Source organism: Poeciliopsis prolifica, unplaced genomic scaffold (assembly GCF_027474105.1).
Source record: "Poeciliopsis prolifica strain line A6 unplaced genomic scaffold, Auburn_PproV2 SCAFFOLD003, whole genome shotgun sequence".
NCBI classification, from domain to species: domain Eukaryota; kingdom Metazoa; phylum Chordata; class Actinopteri; order Cyprinodontiformes; family Poeciliidae; genus Poeciliopsis; species Poeciliopsis prolifica.
Window position 1 is genome coordinate 4,076,238 of NW_026562378.1, and position 23,556 is coordinate 4,099,793.

The 23,556-nt window shown below is 42.8% G+C and overlaps 1 protein-coding gene across 2 annotated transcripts in view; it reads right to left on the reverse strand.

The window, feature by feature from the left end:
* Positions 1-297: 297 nt before the first annotated feature.
* Positions 298-23,556, reverse strand: part of arhgap46a (Rho GTPase activating protein 46a) — a 41,861-nt gene continuing 18,602 nt past the window's right edge. Inside the window, exons 3-10 of one of the 2 annotated variants that reach the window (XM_055027190.1) lie at positions 14,661-16,062; positions 9,869-10,523; positions 8,585-8,677; positions 5,426-5,499; positions 4,121-4,320; positions 2,625-2,716; positions 2,370-2,539; positions 298-1,634 (exon numbers count right to left, since the gene is read on the reverse strand). In XM_055027190.1, coding sequence (XP_054883165.1) covers positions 1,440-1,634; positions 2,370-2,539; positions 2,625-2,716; positions 4,121-4,320; positions 5,426-5,499; positions 8,585-8,677; positions 9,869-10,523; positions 14,661-16,062 — 2,881 coding nt within the window. In that variant the 3' untranslated portion in view covers positions 298-1,439. Of the gene's footprint in view, positions 1,635-2,369; positions 2,540-2,624; positions 2,717-4,120; positions 4,321-5,425; positions 5,500-8,584; positions 8,678-9,844; positions 10,524-14,660; positions 16,063-23,556 lie in introns of both variants that reach the window. The other variant, XM_055027189.1, reaches the window with a different exon arrangement.

A 23,556-nucleotide genomic window follows, 5' to 3' on the forward strand; every position in this document is an offset into this window, starting at 1 on the left:
TCATCATAAACTTTATAATATGGCCATGGTTTAATTTAAAAACTTGTAGTTGCATCAGGTTTCGGGAGAGGAAAAAAGAGAACATTGTTTGGATGCGGCGTACACGCAGTCGCCATATTGGATTTTGGTCGTCGTGGTTGATGAGGAATTTCTTTCTAAATCTGGTGTGGCGTCGTCACGGTTATGTTTTTTTTTTTTTACTTTTTGTGTTTAAAGTTTTTCTGAATTGCCTCAGTTACAAGTAAAAAACCCTGCGTGCTACCAGTGCTAATTTATCTTAGCATGACCACAATCCACTTTATCAACAAATGAACAAACTTTTATTTATAGTCAGTCATTACAGAGAAGACAGCCTGCAAACACACATATGATGAAAGTGGTTTGAATCTGTTTTTGTTAAAATAGCAAGCAGTTACAGCAGGAAAACGAGCTGTTAATCACAGCCTCTCACTTACACATCTTTTTTTTTTATTATTGCTCTTTAGAGTGAAACCGAAGCCCTCTTCCATCCCCACAAGCCACCCCAACCCGTAACCTAGATAATTAGGATATACTTCCGGAAGGTTAGTAAATTTCCACACAGAGTTTATTTACAAACAGCTCAGTTTACATTTTGAGGAGAGTTCGCCGACACTTCATTTTCCTCTGCAGGTGTTTTTGACTGAATTTCAGTCAGCGATATTCATCCTATACCCATCGTTTCCCCTTAAGGACCTGAGCTAAAAAAAAAAAAAAAAAAAAAAAAAAAAAACGGAACAATTCCAACTGAGAGACTGACAAACAAAATACTTATTATTGTATAAACGGGCTTTGTGAGAGGTTCCATTTTGGGGGAGTGAGGGGATTCTCTTTAGTTCTTGTTCAATGAAATGATCTCTAAAGCAGCCGTCAGTACAACTAATAAAAGCAGTCGAGGCAAACCTATCAATAAGACATGATTACAAGAGTTCTTTCAATTGACATTCGGGTTACACAATAAAAGAAAAAAAAAAAAACAGGTGTCTTCTTTTCACACTGATAAACCACACAAACACACGTGAATAAAACCTGAAAGCTGGGGGGGTTTCCTCTGCTTAAATTAATTTTTTTTTTTTTACAAATGAATAATTTCGATCTTGAATCCAGAATCAACCCCACCTTGCTCGACCAAGCAGTAACAGTAGTAATAGCCCTGTAGTTAGAAATAAAGCGTTAGACTGTTTTCACGTGCCGCGTTTAAACAAATAGAAATCTGAAACTGAAGAGTCTTTCTGGAAATGAACAAAAAAAAACAAAAAAAAAAAAAACAAGCATTCACACACATGTTCTAAGAGTTGTAAAACATCACCCCAACAAGTTTCCAGTGTGACCTAAACAGAGACAGTGTTGAGTTTTTTTTTTTTTTTCTCTGCTGGTTTGTAAATGTGTGGCCGATATGTGCGCTCTGGGCGTTCCAGTGTCTACACCACGCCCTCGATGAACCCCGTGTCCAGGTGGACGATGAGCATCCGCAGGAAGGACATCTCTTTGCGTGTGTTCTCAAAGATGACGCGCGGGTCGTCCGAGTGGCACCGGAGACAGTTGGGGGCCATCACCATGGCCAGGTTGTTGACGTCCATCTTGGTTATGGCGACGTTGGACGGCTGGGCGAATACCTGGAGATGACGCAGGTGTGAGAAAGAAGGAAAGACGAAGGCTCACTGGATGAGCCATCCGATGCTGGATGAGCCACTGTGGCTTATTTGCTTTTTCACATTTTTTTTGCTAAATGTTGAGTTTGCTTAATATTTGGATGATAGATGTAAACATGGCTGGTAAGTCAACATGAAAGTAGAGATGCATCAATCCAATATTAATATCTATCGGTCCATACACTGGGGGTGGGGGGGGGAAATAATAATGTGCTCGATCAATAGGGGTAGATCTATTTAATATAATTCTATAATGTGTGCTCTCATTGATGTTATTCATTTGACATTATATTTACAATTCCTAATTGTACTTTCTGAACCAACTGTAAGATTTGTTGCAGTTTATATTTTTATACGTCATAGTTGAACTTTTAGTTTTTGTCAATTACAGTTTATTATTTACACTGGCTGTTCTACTCCTCGCTGCACTGACAACAAAAATTAAAGTTGTGTTGATTTTACATGTTTGACCAAGCTTGTGAAGCTATTGATGCATTTAAGTGAGCTGCACTGGTGCAGTTATCAAATGCATTTACATCTATGTTTAAAAAGAAACAAAAATAAAAACGTTCAAAGTCAAACCAGCAGTTTTTCAGTATCAAATCGGCAGCGGAGGCCAAACGTCATTCCTACATTGGTATTGGAAGAGGAAAATAAAAGAATGGACCGGTGCCTCCCTGTTCCAGACAGGGTTTTTACCTGAAGGAAGTGGATGAAGTAGCACAGAACCAGTCTGCTGAGTTCTGGCAGAGACTGCACCACAGCAATGGCCGCCACCGGGTCGTCGCAGTTGCTGATGCACTGCTTGTAGAAGTCCATTGGGATCAGCGGCTCCTCCAGCTCCCGATACCACAGCTTCATCAGAGAGGCTTCGTCAAAAGGAAACCGTGTTAATCCAGACAATCTGACCGTGTGCATGCGAAAACGTCTCTGGGTGACAAATCCAACCCATACCTGGAACGTTGGGGTCAGAGAGATTCTCTGGAATCCTCCACTGGTCCACTTGGAGCTTTAACGCGTTGACTTCATCAATGTCTCCAGGCACTCTAAAGACCAAAGGAAAAAAAACAAAAACATTAGGGTTTCAGCTGGGCCTTAAAAAGCCAGCAAGAATCGCAAAGTTAGGCCTTAAGAAGGTTTGAATTTACATTTTAGCTCTTAAATGACATTTAGTCCAATTTTAACTTCATGTGTAGCCGCTGCGGCTGAGGCAGGAGGAACTGACTGGAGTAGATTGGCACTAAAACGACTTCTGCTCCGTTTAGGGAAATGAAATCGAAAGGTACTTTTTATATCATCCACTGACAGACTCTTTGACCAGACATGTGTGTGTGTGTGTGTGTGTGTGGTACGTTCAAAAAATGATGAGCATTTGTTAAATAATTAAAATCCAAAATGTATATTTCAAATGATTTCATGTAGGAGAAAATGAGCTGGTGTATGTAAATGGTCCCTCAATGCTTCACCCCATAACAGGAAAAAAAGCACCAAGGAATTGTGTATAGATATATATTGTCCGTACATAAAATCTGATAATAAATGCGCATTTATTGCAGTATATATTATTTATTGTGATAAATTTCTGATAGTAAATTTGATTGATAATTTTCACAATAAATTACAAGTTGTCGGGACCCAGTCGGGTTTACTTCTTTACTTAGATGTGTTTTTCTAACATGTTTTTAGTTACTGAAATAGAGGAGTATTACATAGTTATTCTCACTTATCGTTATCACATAGTGCCTGAAAATATTGTGATCAAACTTTAACTCCACATCGCCTAATTCTGATTGGTAATCAGAAATCTTTCGGCGCGGCAAAGCCGGAAAAATCCCACAGTTGCACTCTTTGGCCACTAGAGGGACCTCTGTCTCTATTCCGCATGCTCCTCAGTGCGACTTTGGACTACATTTGTTGTGAATCGTTGCAACATAAACACAGACAATTTAATTAAGTAGAATTAAAACGCAGCTTTTTAAACACAACCTCTTCATCCCAGCAGCCGTACTTTTACTGGAGATGAAAATCAAAACACAATGAAGTCATCATAACCAATCATGCCTTCCAGAGACTTTCCAAGACATGAAGAAGTTTGTTTCGTAAAGGGATCCGATTTGTAAACACGTGGAGATCATACAGAATTCAATCCGACTGAAAACTCTCCACACACACATCACTGAGAGGCCTCCATGTGCTCTGCCGCTAGGACAGCAATGTAAACACACACATCACCCTGTATCGCGTTACACAGACCGGCTGTGAGGAGCAAAGTTTGCTTAGAAACAAAAGGAATCTCAAGACCACACACACACACACACACACACACACACACACTACAGATGCAATAAAAGCCATCCATGTACTTCATGAGAACCCCTTTTAATTAGCCAGACCGCCGCAGTGTCGCTCGTGTCGAGGCACGTCGTCGGCCGACTCGGGGTCCGCCTCACCTGAAGATGCCCTCTGTCTGCGCCCCGCCCAGAGCCAGGACATACTGGGACAGCTGGACCTGCACCCAGGGCAGCTTCCTGTCTGGGAAGAGCTCGCTCTGCCGCTCCATCACTTCCTCCAGAGAGCTGCCGAACAGAGACGGGGTGATGATGGCCCGTCTGCTGTGGTCGATCTCCTCCAAGGTGGGCTTACGCAGACCCTGCAGGGTAACGGGGAAGCAAGAGGTAGATTTACAATCCAAGTGTGTCAAGGAGACATAGGGAGGGCAAATCACGGCCAGGCCTGCAGGTGCGCTGCAGTGACTGGGTCTTGTGTTTTTGTCTCTGCCTGTGACTGTTTCGGCACACCTGTAATTACGTCTCCGTCGGAGACTGATGATTCAGAGGTCCGTGCCTTTCAAGCTGATTCGCTTGAAAGGCACGGACCTTTCAAGCGAATCAGCTTGTGTTCCTGTGCAGGAATACAATTTGTTGTGTTCCTGCACAGCTTTCGCTTCAAAATTACACTTTTGTCGACTCAAATTTGCACAGTTCTCAGGACTTTCAGCCACATGCTGAAAATATCAAACTAACCTTGTGATGAAGGCTGTCGCAATAAGCAATACGTTTTTTTAATAGCATTATAAATTTAATTGAGCGGGACAACTTTCATGCCTGTTTGCTTCATTATGCTGCCATTTAATATTAGTGAAGAGCCACCAGTTTGAAACATTTGAGAGACACTTTTACTTGCGCTTTCATTTTTTTTTTACAAAAGCCCTAAGAGGCACTTTTTCCTATTTTCCCCCCCATCTGTTTTAAAGGGCAATTTTGTTTTGTTGAGACCTCATAAAGCATTTTATTTTTTGTTTCGATTGTTTTGTTTGGTTATTTTTGGATATTTAAAAGTTCTTTGGAAACTAAAGTTTGTTGGACTTTCACAAGGCGTACTTGCACTATGCCATTTGAAAATGGTCTTAAATCAACATTATTGTTTATCACAATACTTTCTGGAACAAGTTATCGTCCCGCCAAGTGTGTTATTGTGACATATTAACAGTAAAAATAGAACCTGCATAAATCAGAGGATGGATAAAACAGCATGAATGGTTGGAGTAAAGGATGAACACATCGCCTGATGGATGAGGGGATAATGACGAGTAGACAGATGGATGGACAGGCAAGCAGATGGACAGAATCAATGGATGGACTAAAAAACTGGATAAATCATGGGACTGATGGAAAATGAACAGAAATTGATTGATTATTTAGAAAACCTCAAATCACATTCCAAAAAATAATAATAAAAATTTCTGCCCTGCTTACCTTTTTGCCTCCAGTGATCGCCACCTTGAGCAGCTTCCGGTGGCAGAACTTGGCATAAGTGCTGACAGGAAGGCCTGCGGAGAACAGAGCGAGCAAACACTCAGGACCAAAGAAAACCAAACTTCTCCGGAGAAAAAAGCACAACACAAACCCCCCTTCTCTGTGCCCTCAAAAGATCTCAAAGTACAAACTCTGGAAGCGTCCGTCGGCGTTGAACACACAGAACAACAAATGATTTAGATTCTTTCCCACGAACGGGAACAGCAGTGTTTTTATTTCCCACAGATGTCAAACGGGAGGCAGAGTTTGGGAGGCGGGCGGCGGTAACTAGAGAGAGATGTTGACGGTGCAACGCCGGCATGTGGGGATTAGAGCGTACCCGGTTAAACTGTCAGGCTGAGCCGAGATTTACTGCTGCTACAAAAAGCTTGAGGTACGATCCAACCCCCACACGCACACACACCCACACACACACAGGTGATTCATCAGCATACACACATTTAAAAGGGCTCTGGAGAGAAGAAGCAGCTTGAGGGGCTTCCTGTCTGATACCTGCATTGGGAGCCATAAGATATTTCAGAAGAGAAATGGATTACAAGTAGGGATACAAGCCATCGATTAGTGTGTTATTCTGAAGCTGACTAACCAATAGGATTAACTATTGATTAATTGATAATTTCCAGAGCCTTGCTAATGACCTAATTACTCTTTTCAGGTGTGGTGCAGCGGAGGCACATCTAAAGGTTGCAGGACACCGGCTCTTGAGGACTGAAGTTTGACACCAATCGGACGATACAAGTTGATCGATTGGAACTAATTTGAATCTAATAAACAATTAAGTGACAATTAATCGGAAGTGGACGAATTGTTTGCATTCCTAAATACAAGAGCTGCCCCCCCCAAGACTGAACACACTAAGAAACCTGGAAACGATCTGAAAAGAGATTCACCCCCCCCCCCCCCAACCCTCAGAAAGTCTCCTCCTCCAGCTCTCAAAGTAAAAACCAAAAAAGAAAGTTCCGACATTCAGGCATGGATATAATCCCCCATCTTTCATCGGTGAGGTAACTTGAGCCAAACACTGCGCTCTTGTGGGTTTTATTGTTGTTCTTCAGCATCCTCACCGCAGCGAGTACTTGAGGCAGGAGATGCTTCCTGCAGGGATTTATAAAGTAACAAACTAACCCCGACATGTTCCCTGGGGTCAAAGCGCTTCGATTCATTGTAAACAGGTAACTCCTCTGTGAAATGTTAATCTGACAAACATCAGACTATAATTACATCAGGCCAATAATTTGCCCTTGATCTCAACATTATTCTGTACTCCAACAAAAACTCCCAGCAGAGTCGCAGAAAAACTAATGGGAGAGAAGCCTTAAAGGGCAGCTCCCTGTGCTGCTGCTGCTGCTGGTGGTTTGACGCCACCGTTTGCGTATATTTGCATCAGCGACGACGCCGTCAGTGCAGCGACAACCAAGCAACCAAAGCCTGGGAGAAATAGGAGCCCATTAGATGCCTGAGAGAACTGCAGCGGACTGAGAACAACATGACACCCAACAACTTCCAGTGCTGCTGATCACAGCTGCTTGTCGATCTGATCAGCTGCTAAAGCTGCAAAAGCATTCCTGCAAGCACTCAGACTCTTTTAATGTTTCCATAACCCCAAAAGTTCAACTTTTAGTGTCATCTGACCAAGGAACCCGTTTTTTGACCTTCTAAAATGCTTGTTGTGAACTTTTGATTTACACTGTTATGGTTGGTGTAAGTTCTGAAGCTCTTTGGCTGCTTGCATGTCAATGTCAAATTTATTTTTATAGCACATTTGAAACAGAAGTTGGCCACTCTTTCTAAAGGTCAGATTTGAGTAGAGAGGAACCAACACTTCTCCAATCAACACACTGATCCAGTTTTTTCCTGAAGCGGAAATTCATCTCAAATCAACAGATTCCCACATTTTTTCCACCGTAATGCATAATTATGGTGGAAAAAAAAAACGCACCATAATTTCCATCAAGAGTTTTGCAAAACTGGTGAAAAACATTTGGTGTAAGCGACAAACTCACCTTACTGCTACTACCCTGCTGTGTCAGCCTCACTGGATGTTAAATTATAGTCCTTATTTATAGCAAGTAATTGAACTACTTAAGTTATTTAGGAATAGAAATGTTTGCATGTGTAAGCTGTCATATTTTTCTCATGTGTATTTCTTTTTCATGTCGAGTTTGAAAACATTTTGCCAAATATGTAGCTCCATGAAAACTGTGATTTGACAAAAAATAATAAAAAATAAATCATAAAAACCATCATGAGGTCCTGGAGGGACTGCTTAATATTCCCCACCAACCTTATTAGGCAACTTATAAAATCAACAATGGCAGTATTGAAAAGAGAACTGAATGTAAATGTTCACTACTGTGAATCATTTTAATCTTTTTACTTGATAATTTTGACCCCAATTTATGTTGATCCATCAAATAAAATCAACTTAAGTGTCAAAATGTGAAAATGACTTTGGCAAAGCTGCCCCTCATGTTCCAGCTCTGACTACCAATGTGGTTTTATTTTCCTCTTTTTGATCTTTGACCAGTGGGCTTCACCTCTGACCTCTGAGCTCAGCCTCGCTCTGTGTGATTCTGAATCACAACAGCTCGACGCGAGGCCGCTGTTGTGGTGCTGGATGACAACGATGACGGCGATGATGTCACCGACCGCCCTAGTCAAAGGAGTCGGTGACAAGAAGCTGCTGCTGCTGATGATGAAGAAATGACCTGAAGTGATGCCAGGATGATTCACAGAGCGGACCATTGTGGCTGTGAAGGACCATCTGAAATTCTCGTCCTACTGTTTTTCCCTCTCTGTTCAGCTGTCTGTGAAGCCCACTCATTGCGCCAGTACATCAGGACGCACTCATCTGACAAACTACACGGCCCCCGGTTTCCCATCCCTCTTCCAGCGGCCGCTCCGCAGGGAGCAGTCCGTTTGATTTGTAACGGTTTTTTGCACGGCTTCTGCGGAGAGTGGAAAACCATGTGTGGGACTCCCGGCCTGCTTTAGCTTGTTATCCGACAGAAACGCTGGCGCAAGTGGGGTTCGCTTGCTCCTTGGAAAAGTGACACCCGAGACTTATTTCGAAAAATGCAGATGAGCGAGAAAACACACCTTCTTCCTCCTCTGTGTTTTGTTTCCGCTTCTTTCTGGACTTTGAGTTCTTTTTGAGCTTCAAATCCTGCTGCTCCAAAATAAACTGGGTCACTATGAAAACAAAGAGAGCAAACATCAATTTTCTGGTGGAAAACGGAGAACAAGACGCCGTTTTCCATGGTTAAATCTGGCCTCCGACACACCATTACATCTCACACAGACAGAAAATGAGGGAAAAGGACTGAATTCTATCAGAAAGTATCATAGAAGAGCTACAACTAACGATTATTCTCATAATCGATTAATCAGGGGAAAAGATTGGCACATTCTACTGATTTTACATTTAATCACACAAATCTTTTTTTCTTAGATAATATTAGAAATGCATTGAAAGATGCAAAAAAACAAGTTAGTTAGTTCCTTTTTAAAATAAGAAAATAAAAATGCATTCCCTTAGTGACTTTGAAACAATTGAATAAAAAATAAAAATGCCACTTGGGGAGTGTCGGGTAAAATATATTTACAGAAAAATGATTTTTTATCTCAAATGGAAAATGTATATTTATATGGTCTAGTTTTAGTTATGACTCTGAATATGTAATTTTTTTCCCAGCAAGCAGTCTTTTTTCAGTATGATTAACCAATCAATAAATTAGTTGATTATTTTAATAATCAAGTCATCACAATGATTCCCATTAACTACTTCAGCCCTAAAATAAAAAAAATTAATTCCTTTTTTACATAGGAAAATAAACATTTCATTGACCAAAATGCAACAGCAGCATTCCTTTAGCCTGATCATTTGTAGCAAGAGATGCTACAAAATACGTTAACATGTGAAAAGTTCTGCCTTTCCTGCTTGATTTAACATCAAAACCGTTCGGCGGACCTGCTGGCTCATTTTTGAGTTCAGTTATAAATAATTGGAGAGCAACAGGTTCCTAGTAAGGGATTTATTCACAGAATTTGAACCAGATGAAGTAAAAACTGTCACACGAGGAGTTCCGGGTAGAAAATATTTCTATATAATTTTATTTTTATTTTTTATCTTAAACACAAAATATTTGGATTTTTTTGCAAAATTTTTGCTTAATAACCGCTGTGAGCATATTGTTCTTTCAGCAAATTGCCGTTTTTTGAATTTGTATACTTCAGTTAATGATTAATTGGCTGCTAAATTAGTTGATCATTTAATGAATTGATTAATCGCAATTAATTGGTTAAGTCTTAAATCACAGACAAAACAGAGAGGTGCAGACAGAAAGAAAGGTGACCCACCCTGTGCCTCAGTCTGAGACTCACATTTCTTGTCGCTGTTGGGTTCCGTGTGTCTCTGAATGTAGCCCTCCAGGTAGCAGCGAAACTTCGGCGAGGGCGCGAAGAAGGCCAGGCTGACAGCCATGAGCTCCCACCCCGCCGCCAGGCTCCGGGGGCTGGCGTTGCCCGTGGTCTGCCTCACCAGCTGCACGTAAAGCTCGTCCCGCAGCCCCGGCATGTCCCAGCACTTGGTGACGATGAGCAGCGCGCAGTGGCGGCGGTCGAGGCGCGACGGCCGGTCGCCCATGTAGGCCTGCACCAGCTTGAACATCTCGCAGGCCTCCTTCCTGACGGCGCGGTCGCTGGTGACCAGCATGGGCTTCTTGATGGACCCGCGGTTCCAGGACAGCATGTTGGCGATGGAGACGCGGCGCCGGAACAGCCCCTGCGTGTGCATGTTGAGGTGCTTGCTGGCCCAGTCCTCCATGCCCATGTCCGGCGGCGGAGGTTGCCGCAGGGTAGCGTAGGAGAGCTGGTAGGAGGACCCTCCTCCTCCTCCTCCTCCTCGGACTCCTGGTCCATCGCCTCCTTCTCGGTTGTCGTGGCTGGTGGAGCGATGTGGACCTAGAGACGCCGTCCGTCCATCCACCATGCCTTTCTTCCTGCTCTCCAGCTGAGCCTGTAGCTCTAGGGTTCCCGCCTGCAGGAGAAGGAGAGAGGGACGGGAATCAACGAGGTAGTGGATACAAAGAGGGAGAGGCAAAGAGAGATACAAACTCTGAGTGTAGCTGCATTTTTCATTGTGTCACACGAAGAGCCGGGCGGCCTTTCGCCTAATACTCTCCCCTCTCTGCAGTGCTGGGACTCCAGGGGAAACTGTAGCAAGATCGGCACACTCGTTTCCTACAGCTGAATGTGTAGCAGGCAGGAAAGTACGTCCTCCTAAACTCTGGCTGCACACCAGCATCGGCGTCCGAACCCCGGCTCTTCCCTAACATCAGACCTGACTTTCCAGAAAATCCAAAGCTTCCCTCTTCGCAAGAACTCCCTCTGAACTTTGTGGTAGAGTAAGCAGCAGCTCTAACTCCTTAGAAGAAATGACCGAGAAGGTCAGATGTATTCTACACACAGCCAGAAACAACACACAGAGCTAGACGAGGCCCAAAGCGCAGCTTGTTTTTAGTAGAACATAAAATGCACCGAGATCTCTAATCACTGGATCTTTGGGTGGAAACGATGAAACGATCTGTCAGGGGAAACTGGATTTCAGATTTTGGTTTCCAATAATCAGCGATAATTGTGAGGTTTGGATCAACAGAGTCCGTGTTGTTGAGGCACAATAAGACACAATCGAGTTTTAACAAGTTAAAGTTGCAAAACTGCTGCAATTTTACACCATTCCTATAGCATAAGACAACTTCTAATGGAACCAGAGATAGCAGCAGATTGACAGGAGTTTTCTTAACTTCAAAGCTACTGAACTTTTTTCCTCCATACCAAAAACAGACAAATTTGTTTAAAATATTCGCAGTAGCAAAATAGGAGCTCCATCTGCTGTGTTTATTAAGGCAAACCAATAAAAAAAATCTTCAGCTGGCTACAAACTGTATATCTGTAAAGCAGCAGACAACAGGCTAGTTATGCAAGCAGAATAATTCACCAGCTAACATCATCTCATTATGCATGTTATTCTGGAGACCATTGAAAACATTTTGACTATTGAAATTTATATGTAAATTAAGCTTTGTAAAATTTAAAAGTATGTCCAGGGCAGCTAGTGCTTAAGCAAGTAATTTTACATCAAAGTTTTCTAACTTGAACTCCTTGCGGTGCACAGTGAGCCTCACAGTTACCTACTGAAACGTTTTAGTAAAAAATTGATATATTCACCTTTTTTCAGACAAAATTAGTCTATATTGTTTAGAAGAAAAGAAACCACAGACTCATAAATATCAATCGTCAACCAGATGAAACTATCTCAAAGACATACTTTAGTCCCTTTCAGACATTTAAAACTTTTTAAGACACTTCCAGGACACTGGTAATTTAGCAAATGTTTTTTCTATATTTTGGCTTACAACTATTAAAACAAAGTATGTCAATAGTTTGAATTATTTTAGATATTTCCCCCCCCCCTCCAATCTAAAATAAACAACAGGTTCATCTTAGGCCAATTGTATTTAAATTTTAAGCAAATATCTTGATGTAGTGACATTGGAGTAGTTTTACTCACAGTGAGTCTCATGGACCAGAGGACAGCTGTCTCAACTTAAAGCAAAATTGAATGTTTGCCTGTCCTTTAGAAAAAACAAACAATATATTCTGTGAATGTATAAGCCTGATCTATCAGCAGGCCTGAAGAACATTCCAGCAGACTTAAGAGGCCCTCTTCACGCTGCCGCTGTTTTCTAACACGCGTCGGCTACAGTGGTACCACCAGGCATTTGTACCACAACGCCTCTCTCCTCTTCCTCACAACCCTAGACCATATGGGCCTCAGTGGTCCTCCTTCCTGACCAAAGGAGGCCATGTCCTGAATCTCTCTGGCTTGGCATGGGCTTCGCTGTCCAAGCGCAGAGCTGGCATATGAGTTTACAGAGCCTGCAGAGCGAGGCAGATGGAGAGCAGTAAGAGGACGATGACTGTTGCTGGAACTGCGGCCATTACAGCCAGCAGTGCTCAGCCCGATGACTCGGGACCATTTAAATCCTTTTCAGGAATGCCTTAATAGTAGAATGGGTATCTAGTTATGCATATATGGCTCCCATTTACCTTACGGTTCCTCTTAGCAGAACGCGGACATATTATTAGGCCATAATAATACGCCATCACAACCTATTGAAAGAGGGCATCGAGTTTGAGAATTAGAAATATGTCCGCATTGATAACAGACAGGATGGCTGAGGGAAATGAGTAGGCATTACAGACGTGCCTAACACAGCAAAGCCTTGCATGGGTTACTGCTCCGAGCTGATGAAAGGCCTGAGGAAGAGCTCCCCCTCTACAGTGAGGGTCCACTCCTTCCTATCCTTGGTCAAATAAGTGTTACTATACCCCACCCAGAAAGACTGGCGTTCTAAATCTTTAGAGGAGCATCTGGTGGCTCGTTCAAGCTCATTCTGCTGCTTTCGGATTTGTGATACACAGCGGGTATTTGAAAAGGGACTTTGGTCTCTTTACGTTGTAAAAAGACCATAAAACTCAATAATTACAAATGGTCACTCTCTACCAAGTGCAATGTATGAGTCTTTGGGATGAATCAGACTTAATGTAGGGAAGCCTTAATGGGAGTTAACACGATGTGAAAAGGTGTAACAGTTATAAGCAGGAGTTTTCTCTACATTCTCCGCATTTCTTTCATTCTGCAGATTTTGTAAAGTCCTGTGGCTCAAATGTAACCAAATGTCCTCAGTGTGGTCTGAAAAACATTCACTGTGTGTAGAATTATTAGGAAACTGAGTATTTCGACCATCATTTTAAGGCATATTTTCTAACTACAATATGAATGAACATAAATTCTTGATGGATTGAAGAATAGGAGATAAAGTTTATCTACGTAATGAGGGAGGGCGTGACCTGAGGATGTCAACACAAGGTGAGCATAATTATTAGGGAGCTATTTTTCTTTCGGAAAAATGGGTAAAAGAAATGATTTAACCAACTATGAAAAGTGAAATGTAAACCAAAGGTTTCTTGGGATAACCAAGATCTTGAAGTCTGATCACAGAAACAAAAGTTTTGCTGCAAATAGTCATATGGGTCGCAAGAAAGAGGTTGAGCAAAATCAGACAAGTTAGCTACCAAAGATTTGAGAAGAGTAAAGCATGAAACTGACTAAGTAAATGATTGAAATGTTTACTGGAAAGTTTTGAGTAGAAAATAAAATAAGTGAGATGAAAATGCTTGTTTTTTATTTGATTGAGTAATAATTTTCAGCAAGATTAAGTACAAACAAATATCCTCCTAAGAAAACCAAAACATCACTTTTACTTTCTTAACCACTCATGTTTGAAGTTTACTAACCTTCTGGATTAACCAAGAGTGTCATAGACAGTGATTATTAAACGTAATCCTCACAAATAAGACTTGCCTAATAATTGTGCACACAGTGTAATCTAATCAGTCAGCAGGTACATTTTTGCCCTGCCAAACAGTCTGTTCATTGTGCCTTAGAGGAACTAGACACATGCATATCTAAAAATTCACACAACTCACAGATGAAAACAAAGATGCTTTATTCAAGCATGACTGGGCCTCATTTGGGAGCAAATTCTTTTCTTATCCGACAGCTAATCTACAGAGAAATCAGTAATCAGAGCTCCACCAGCTCAAATACACTCAAGCATGTTTAAGCTTTTTAATTACATGGTAAAGACAGCGTTAGACGAGCTAGGATGACAACTTAAATGTTTATTCATGCAGCAACAGATTAGAAATGGGCTGTTTGTAGCTTCATCAGCCCTGGCCTTCTTTCATCAGTATGTGTATTGTGTGTAACCATTACCAGGTTATGCTAACAACTAAGCCGTTACAAAGGGAAGACTTAAATTGGCCATCTTCAGTATCAATGATGTTTTATAATTAAGTTAAAGGAAAAGGTTTGCAATTCAGACTGCATACAGGGAGAACCACACTTTACATTTAAAACATGCAGGTCATTGACATTTTATTTAACTGGTATTAGTGATGCTAACTGTGCTAGTCACTAATATATCAGAAAGATTTTGCCTTTGCTCATAGTATTAACTATTACATATAATGACAGGAGGAGTACAAATAGGTACTAGAAATTAACTTGGCCCCACACCTACAACCAATAGTCATAACAGGATGTTACCTGTGATGGTGGTCCTGGGGTCTCTGGTGAAGACAGGCTGGCCTGGCTGTTTATGCTCATCTCCAATGTATCCACTTTCTCATAGGTTCTTTTTTGCCTCCCTGGTATCTCCACAGGGGTCATAGCAGGAGGGCCGTAGTTTGCCGTCCCCTTTAGTGACCGCGGCGCACCGCTGATATCCTCTCGTGAAGGACACCTGCCCGCAGAGCTCACTCCTCCTCCAAACCACCTGAGTGAGTCGGCGGGGGAGCGTGTCCGTGGTACAACGCCCCTCTCCCCCATCTCCGGGTCCAGCCCCGCTCTCACCTCTCTCATTGTGTTGGAGCGACTCACCACCTCCCTCATTTCAGCCATAAGTCTCTCATTTAGGGCGCACAGCTCCCCGCTGCTGCCTACAGAGCCCGGCCTGCCTCCTGCCCCGCCGCTGCCTCCCATTCTCCTCCGGGTCTTTCTTCTCAAGCTTGGAGAAGGACCCGTTGAGTAACCGGAGTCTTGATAGTTTGCTGTGGCCTGCGGCGTTGTAGACGGGAAGTCTTGCGAGGCCTGGCTGTTCTGCCTGCTGTGTCGTGCGTCCATGGCACGCTGCACGGTGGCCTCAAGGATTCGCCAGTTATGCTTTTTGTCCAGCGAACTCGGACCTGGGGTTCCTGGCTCTCTGTCCCTCAACTGGCCTCGTGATTGTTGCGAAGGTTGGGGTTGAGGCAGAGTTAAAACACGCTCCTGTCTGGACGTAGGGGAGGTGGCTCGCGCAGGCAGAGGAGAGCTGGATGGGAGCCCCTGTTTGGGGTCCACGTTGACCATGTGCTTGATACACTCCAGACCAGCTGGGCTGTAGTCAGAGGAAGATGGGTCTCTCCGGTGTCTAGAACCCGGATGTGACGACGGAGGGTGCGGGAGAAGTCTGGGCTTTTGGAGACTTTGGGTAGGTGTCAAACGAGACAAATGTCCATTGTACAGGTGTGCCCCCTCTACTTCCATATCTGTAGGAGGTTCATCATATATGGGACAGTCTGAAACTGGCTCGTCATAGATAGGGGCAGTGCAACCATACGGAGGAGATACGGGACGAGGGGTGCAAGTCTGTGACCTATGGAGGAGCGGACTGGGATGGCCACTGTCCGAAGTCAGCAAACAGAAACTACCGTTGCTGGATTTCCTCATGTGGTGAGCCTGACGTGCATCACTGGTCATTTTGCCAGAGGGGGCTGTTTTATAGCCCTGGCTGGAGCTCAGCTGTCCTCCTTTGGGAGTGTTGCAGGATTGGTGCGGAGAGGTGGTGCTGGCTTTGCTGTGCGCACTGTGCTGAAGAGGTGGGATGGGCTGGCCGCGCTGCATGCTGTTCACCTTCACCAACATGGCTGCTTTAGAACCGGGTGCTGGCTGCCATCTTTGAGCGCTATCCCTAGAAAGACAAAAGTGAGATTTAAATTCAGTAACAATACAAGACTAAACTCTTTAAAAAGCCTGCCATAAAAGCGGCATCAGTATATATGACAACTGCAGGCCTGATGGGGCTGGGAAAATCTCCAGCAATCCATGAAGTCTTTTCCAAACAGTTCCCTAACCTCTAAAGACTTGAGTCCATTTTTAGCTTGGCAGTCAAAACAGCCCCGTCAAAACCACAAGACAATGACTCCTGCATGTGTGTTGTGCTTGTCGGTAGCCTAAAATTACCGACTGACTGAACAAAACACATCTCACTTGAGGTCTTCTTAATAGGTGTGACTCATGTCTGGGGACCATATCAGGACTCATGCAAAAATATTTACTTGGATTCGTATGTAGATGATCAAATGCAGAGCTGCTGGGTCGCCGCTGAAACATCTGAGCAGTGAATCAGCGCACGGAGAGCTGAATGAAGTCAAGACCACAGCTCCTCACAGATGAGGTTTCCCGAAGGGTGACTCTCCCCCCTTTTTGGGTTGACTGACCGGACAAACTTCAAAGCTAAGAGCCGGCTGCTAATCCCGGCAACGAAAAACAATCTGCCATCAATCTGGTCATGCTGCTCTGGTCTGCTGCCCTCAACGTTGCTGCTTTTTAATCCTCTATTAGATCTCATCCCTCTGCTGATCAAGACGTGGCCTATAGAACAACTTCTACATCTAAAACCAGCATAAAACGTATATGTCCATGAGTCTACGCTGCGAAACATGTAAAGCGGCACAATGCTTTCTGAAAAGGTAAAACAGGTAAATGGGTTAAAATTGAGGCCAGGCAGTCTTACCTTCACACGCCCCGGTCTAGTCCAATATGGTAATTAATTACATCAAAGCCGATCAGCTGGGTAAAGCCAAACAAATAGATCATCGCGGAGCTGAGAACTTGTGCTTAAAAGCGTCTCTTCACTGGGAACACTATGGCTTGAGAGTTGGACTAGAAGAGCAGGAAGAGGACGCCGAGGGAGGAGAGTAGGAGGTGGAAAGACCCCCTCATTCTGCCCCCTACGTCTCTCTGGAACAATGCTGAAACAATTCCCCAGAGCTCCCTCACACCAACGGCTAACTTCCTTTAGTCCTAGCAGCTACGATTCGGCCCTCCATCTCTTTATCAGGCCCCCCCCCCCGATTCCCCATCCTCTCCCTATACAGAGTGATTCACGCGGCCTCAGTCATCTGAATGTAAACACACACACTCATCCTGAAACACTCCAGCAAAGTTACCATCCAAGCATGGGCTATTAGCAGCCACCCAAATACGCTGCACTGATCTCTGACGAACATCATCCCACACTCTCTTCCTCACCAAAGCCTACCGGGACGTTTTACTGCCCTCTTAACACATCCACAGACAGACACGTGCGAACAACCGCTCTGACGAAACGCCACTGTTAGAACTGTTACAAGCCAGTGGCAGTGTGCCTGGTTACACAGGGTGGTCAGGTGACACATGGAAGCTGTAAAAATGTGGAACCGCCGCCTGCTCGCTTTGAGCCAGGGGACGTTTTCTCACTCTGTTCTCGTCAAACAGCAAGAGGAGCCACCGCGCCAGGTGGCGCACAGCCGGGTGTTTTAACAGCGTGCAGAAAACTACAAATCCCAGTGTGGTACTCCAGCATAAATACAAAGTGTTGGGAGGATGTAATCGCCTGGTGTATAAAACATGACTGGGCTTCTCCATATCTGGGCTGCGTGAGTGACCAACTTTGTGAGGATTGACCCCCAAAGAAGAAGTGACCACTACTTCCTGTGTGTGAAGAGAACTGGGAGGGTTGGGAGAGAGGGCTTCCCCATATGCTCTACAAACAGGAAATGTTTTATATGAGGTTCACACGCTGCATTTATGGAGGAGAGGGACTTTTACACATATTTGGAAAATAAGAAGAGCCTAATTGTGATGTGGAAGGAAAATGAGAGAATCACTGAAATAAAATAAAAAAGTGTCATGCATTTAGATTAACCCACTTTTACTCAGATACCCCATGATAAAATCCAGCAAATGTCTTCAGATGTCACCTAATAAGTAAACATAAGTCACCTCTGTGTAATTTAATCTCAGCATAAATTAGGGCTGGGCAATATGGCTGACAAACATGATAAACATTCAGATCAGTAGATACCAATAATTATCGATTCATATTTTGCTTTAAATTTCTGAAATGCAGCCAAACTGGTGGCCCAACCTTTCCTGTTTTATTCAGTTTCCTCTCTATTGTGAGAGACGTATAATGGCAAAGATTCACAAAAGCTCTCCATCTATTCTGACTGAGGTAGTACTGTTTGCATAAAAAGGACAAACTATTCATTCTCTAGATGTGCAAAGCTGGAAGAGTGAGAACCAAAAAGACTTGCAGCTGAAATTGCAATAAAATCTGCTTCTGGAACGCGCCAACACGCTGGGGTTGAATAAACCACATTTTTATTAGTGAACGCTTTGAAAACCATGTTTATGTTTTCTTCCACTTTGCATTCATGCACCATTTTGTGTTGCCTGATAAAATAAATAGAGGCTCAGCAGCTCATTACTCATAGTTCCAAAGGATGACTTTTTAAGGCGTTGTCTTTGTTTTCTTTGTCCAAGCCAGGCATGGCGAAATGCTTAGACTGTTTACCTTGTCTTAGCACAAGACAGATTGTCATACTGATTGTCATGAACCTTGAGATAATGATTGTTGTGAGTTTAGCCTGATGTCAAACTGTCTTCAGTGGACAGTCTTTTCGCGGTTCAGCATTTGCAAATTTTCTGTGGAATGCAATTCCAAATTCTTTGTGGAAAATTCTGATATTTGCAGATTTTTTTTTTCAACTAAAAACCAAAATATTTGAAAGAAAACATATTCTTGTACCTAGGCACAGTGGTACTTGAGAAGATATTAACTGGTGTTTTCAAAGCCACCAACTCAGGAGTGTCATCTAGTTTCCTTGGCGCTGATTGGCTATACCACCAACAGTGTAGATAAGACTGTAGATGTTAGCTTCTGCGGTAGCGCTAAGATAGTTTTCAAGGTGTGTATCAATGCATATTGTACTATATTTGAGGTTTGAACTACTAAAATAGGCAGTTATGAGTGCTTTCAGGGAGGGTCTCAGGTATTTGTAGGTTTTAGCCATTAGTGGATGGCTGTGATCCCAAACCCCCTGCAAATACTTGAGGTTCACTAAACAAGGCTTTCAATCTCTTTCCAAGGCTTGTCATCTCGTTACACACCAAACACATACCAAGCTAAGTTAATGAAAAGCCTGATTCTAAATTCTGCACCAAAAGGAAGACCGGAGCAGCACAATGCCGAGAAAAGCCACAGCTAGAAAACATGGGGTAATTTGGAGGTGGTTTTAGTGTGAGGTCTGAGTGAGCAGCAAGAGAGTGAGTGTGAATGTGTGTAAATGAGAAGGGGTGGGGATTAGTCGTGGGAGAGTGCAGCGAGGGAATGAGCGGGAAGGCTGGAATTCCTCAGGGCTCATTCAGCGGCCTTTGTGGCAGCACAATGCGTGGCTGTGCCATCGTCACGGAGACGCCTCCCTCAATGGCAGTAATGGAGGTCGGTGGTGGGGGCCTAGTGGGGGGGACAAGAGAAACAACCATCTTTGACCTCTCGCGAGTCTGGCGGGATCCGGGTTACATAATGCGGCGCGGGGTCCTGGGCGTCATTCTAACCGCAAAGAGAGTTGTTTGGAAAGGGCGTGTTGTTTGCTGGATGGCCGCCTGTCAGGTGTTAGCCGAGGACAGGCGCTATGCACGGCTATTCATCACCTGAAGTTCAAAAGGCAGGCTTACAGACGGATTACTTCGATTCTTAACACTTAAAAACACACAAGAGCAGCCCTTTAGAAAACAGAAAATCCTCTCCTTCTGAGCAACGAGCTTGCATGTGATGAAGAAATGTTAGATGAAATAAGTTTAGAGCTCCTCTGGCACTGAATGGAGTAATCTGATTTCTTCTGAAGCAACAAATCAAGTTATCTGTCAGCAAATTTCAATTAGCCTCGGATCCTCTGGTCACCTCTGAATGTTCATTGGAACATTTTATTTAGCCACTTGGTGGGCGGCTGTTTTGCTTACAGAGACATCGTAATGCATTTTATTAATGATTTTGGTTGTGGGTATGTTTTTGATTTCCATTTCATTTATGGTTTTTGGTTGTTTTGTATATTTATTCTAGATATCTTTCAGTTCCAAAGTTGGTTGTTCTTTACAAATGGAAGTTTATTGATATCTGAACTTGCATTATTATGCCATCACCATTATATTACTCGAAAATGGCCTCAAGAATAACAATGTTATTGTTTATCACAATATCTTCTGGGACATTTTGTCATGAATATTTTTGAACTCTACAATATTTCTGAATCTGAAGTTCGGTTTCGGGAGAGAATTCTCACTACATGTCTGAAATAAATTTGGAAAAGCCATTACCAGAGTCACTTTGCAGGTCGTGAATATGGATTTGGAAATTCCTAAATATGACGAGAACAGTGGGATAACAAAAACAGGTTATTATTAACATCGGCTGAACAGGAAGAGGAAATGAGGTCATAGAGAGTTGCTGCTGCACGAACACCTCTGAGAATACAGGATCAGTGATCCACAGAGAGGAAGAAAATCAAAGACAGAGCAGACATTAAAGATAATATTGCACCAATTGGCCAGCGTTCAAGGCCAATTTTTCTTTTTAGAAATCACTTTTTGAAATACCAACTGTCATAGAAAAATAATAAGATTGAGGGTTTTTAGGGGGAGCTGGTAGCATCCTGTTTCCTGTCAGAGACCAACAGAGAGCCAGCTGTCCTGCAAACAGCTGAAAAAAGACACACCTCCCACCCCCGAGCCAAGACGTCTAGCAGCTGTGTGGGTCCGAGTGGGGAGGAGAACCGGGCCGGGTTAGAGGAGAGCCAGTGCGACAGCTCTGGACGATACCACGGAGACCAGCCTCTGCCATCTGAAAGTTTATCTGCAGCTCTTTTAGCAGCTCCAATAATAGAAGATTTGCTGAAACCGTAGTCAGCGTCAGCTCACTGAAACATAATCGGAGAGCAAAACAGAAACACACCATCGCCAGTACGCAAATAGACCAGCTATGATGGCGCGAGTCAACCAAAGGGGTCGTAGCTGAGGTCAGATGAATCCTGGTGCCGTCGGGGTTTTAAGAAAAAACACACGCTCCTTCACATCCCAGAATCTCAATGAGGTGGTTTACTGTAAAATTGCCTTGAATAGGAGCTGAAACAATGGAGGTTTGGACAAACGGCACGTCTGTAATCGATCTTTTGTGGATGACATAAACGTCGCAATTATGTGGAATACAGAGAACAAAGTGGGATGTGTAGGAAAAAAGGTTTGAAGATGGAAAAAAAAGAAAAGCACGACTTCAAGGAGACCAAAGTAAAGAGCCATAAACTCAACAAGCATGGCTTTTATGCAAGTTGGAAAAAAAAAAAAAAAAGAGGCAAAGATTTCCTCTTTTTTTTTTTTTAAAGACCAGACTTAAAACAGCCTCTATAAAGATCAGGAATAAAAGACCATACCACACCAGCAGAGTCGAGATAAAACAAATCCTTCCCGTGTGCGTGTGTAAAAAACGCCGCGTACGTCCTCAGACTGGTGGCACATCAAAAAGCATGAAAGACTTCTGCTCTCGAAGGAAACGCCGACAGAATGTGTGATTCATTAAAATCTTTATCTCACCCGTAAAACTCGCCCTTGCTTCCTAAATAAACCCCAGCAGTGATTTGGCCCGCATGGCTCACAGCCTGTTACTCACAAGCGTGTAAGAGGAAGAGGGTTTGTTTGCGTTCCTCTGACTACTTTTGCTTTTTGTGCGAAGGGTTTGTTTGCAAAATTCCCTTGGACCCGTCCCTAAAAACTGAAAGTGAAATGGAGAGTTATGGTTGGTTCACCGTGGCATAATTCAGAAAAACGGAACATAACGCGCTCATACGGCGCCATGGAAAGTCCTCAACAATCCTTTAAATCAGTCAGGTGTTTTCCTGAGAATGTTTCTTTGCGGTCTTCAAATTTTAAAATAAAATGTTTCTCTTAAGAATTGACCTGTGACAAAAAAATAAATGAAATAAAGACAGCTCTGATCGAGGTGATAGTTTTACAGCAAAAAGAAAATAAAAAAGCATTACAGAAATTTTCACATTTATTTTCAAATTATGTTTTTAATCTATATTTGATTTTTGTTAAACACAAAAATAGCTTGACTGAGTCCTTGAATTTCCTATTGTGTTTGTTTTTAAGCCACTAGTGGTGTTTGACAGTCATTGGAAGGGCAGAGAGAGAAAGAATGTATTTTATTATGGATTATTTCATAATTGCAAAGTGGTACAAAAATAGTTTTAAAGTTCTGTGGAAAAAAAAAAAAGTATGAAGAGTTGAAATAGGTATTCCACCCCTTTACTCTGACAACCCTTAATAAAATCTAGTATTAGGTCCATCACAATGAATTGTCCCATAAATTATTGTGATAAACAATAATATTGTCCTTTTGAAAGCATTTCCGACTAATAATAATAATGACAATAACATACTGATCCAAGTACACCCTACCAAAGCTTAAAAAACAAACAAACACTGGAACTAGAAAGCATTTAAAAATATCCAAAACAACCAAATCAAAAATGAAAATGGATTATGACGTCTCAGAAACCAAAACTGCATTTCAGGCAAAAGTGGCAGGTAGTGCAAACTCGCTACTTTGTAGTGGGCATCTTTCTCAAAATGGCGACTTTTTAACAATATTAGAGGGGAGCATCTTCTTAACAACTGATGTCCAAATGGAAATGGTCGCGTTCATTTTAATTCATTATGCGACTCATTGATTTATTAATAATTATGATAGGCTTGTGCAGTAGTACTTCGAAATTGACTTCAGAAATCAATCAATTACAATGTCCCACTAAAAACTAACAAAAATAAAGTAAATGTTAAAATTGGCCTTACTGTCATTGTGTCTAACTTTGGCTGATAGAGCAGACACCCTGTAAAACAGTTCACTGAGAAACAACCTACTTGCAACTCAGCTGCTCCACAACAGGAAATGCAACTGTCAGTGACTAATTGTGTGAATTGCTCTGATTGGTCATCACAGGAATAAATTAGAGCTTGCTTGCAAACAGAATGCTGTTTCTCTCATGGCAGCATACGTAAACTTCCCAAAAAACAACAAAAAAGGAAGCCTTCAGTTCCCCCTGGGGCAGAACTGTGTTCAAAAATACCTTTTGTTCACTTTACTGGTGCATGCTGCCCCTCAGGGCGCAGCATGAGACAAAGTAGAAGCCACGGAGTTCGCGTAAACTTCGTCAAGTCGCTTTCTGGTCAACTGAAAGCAAGCAGTCAACCGTCCCGCGTGGCTTTGTGATCCGACGAACCCTACAGGTGTGCAATTGAAAAGCTGCATGGGAACACGCCCACACACAGCCACTATGTACACAAACAGAGAGCCCTATAAATCTTT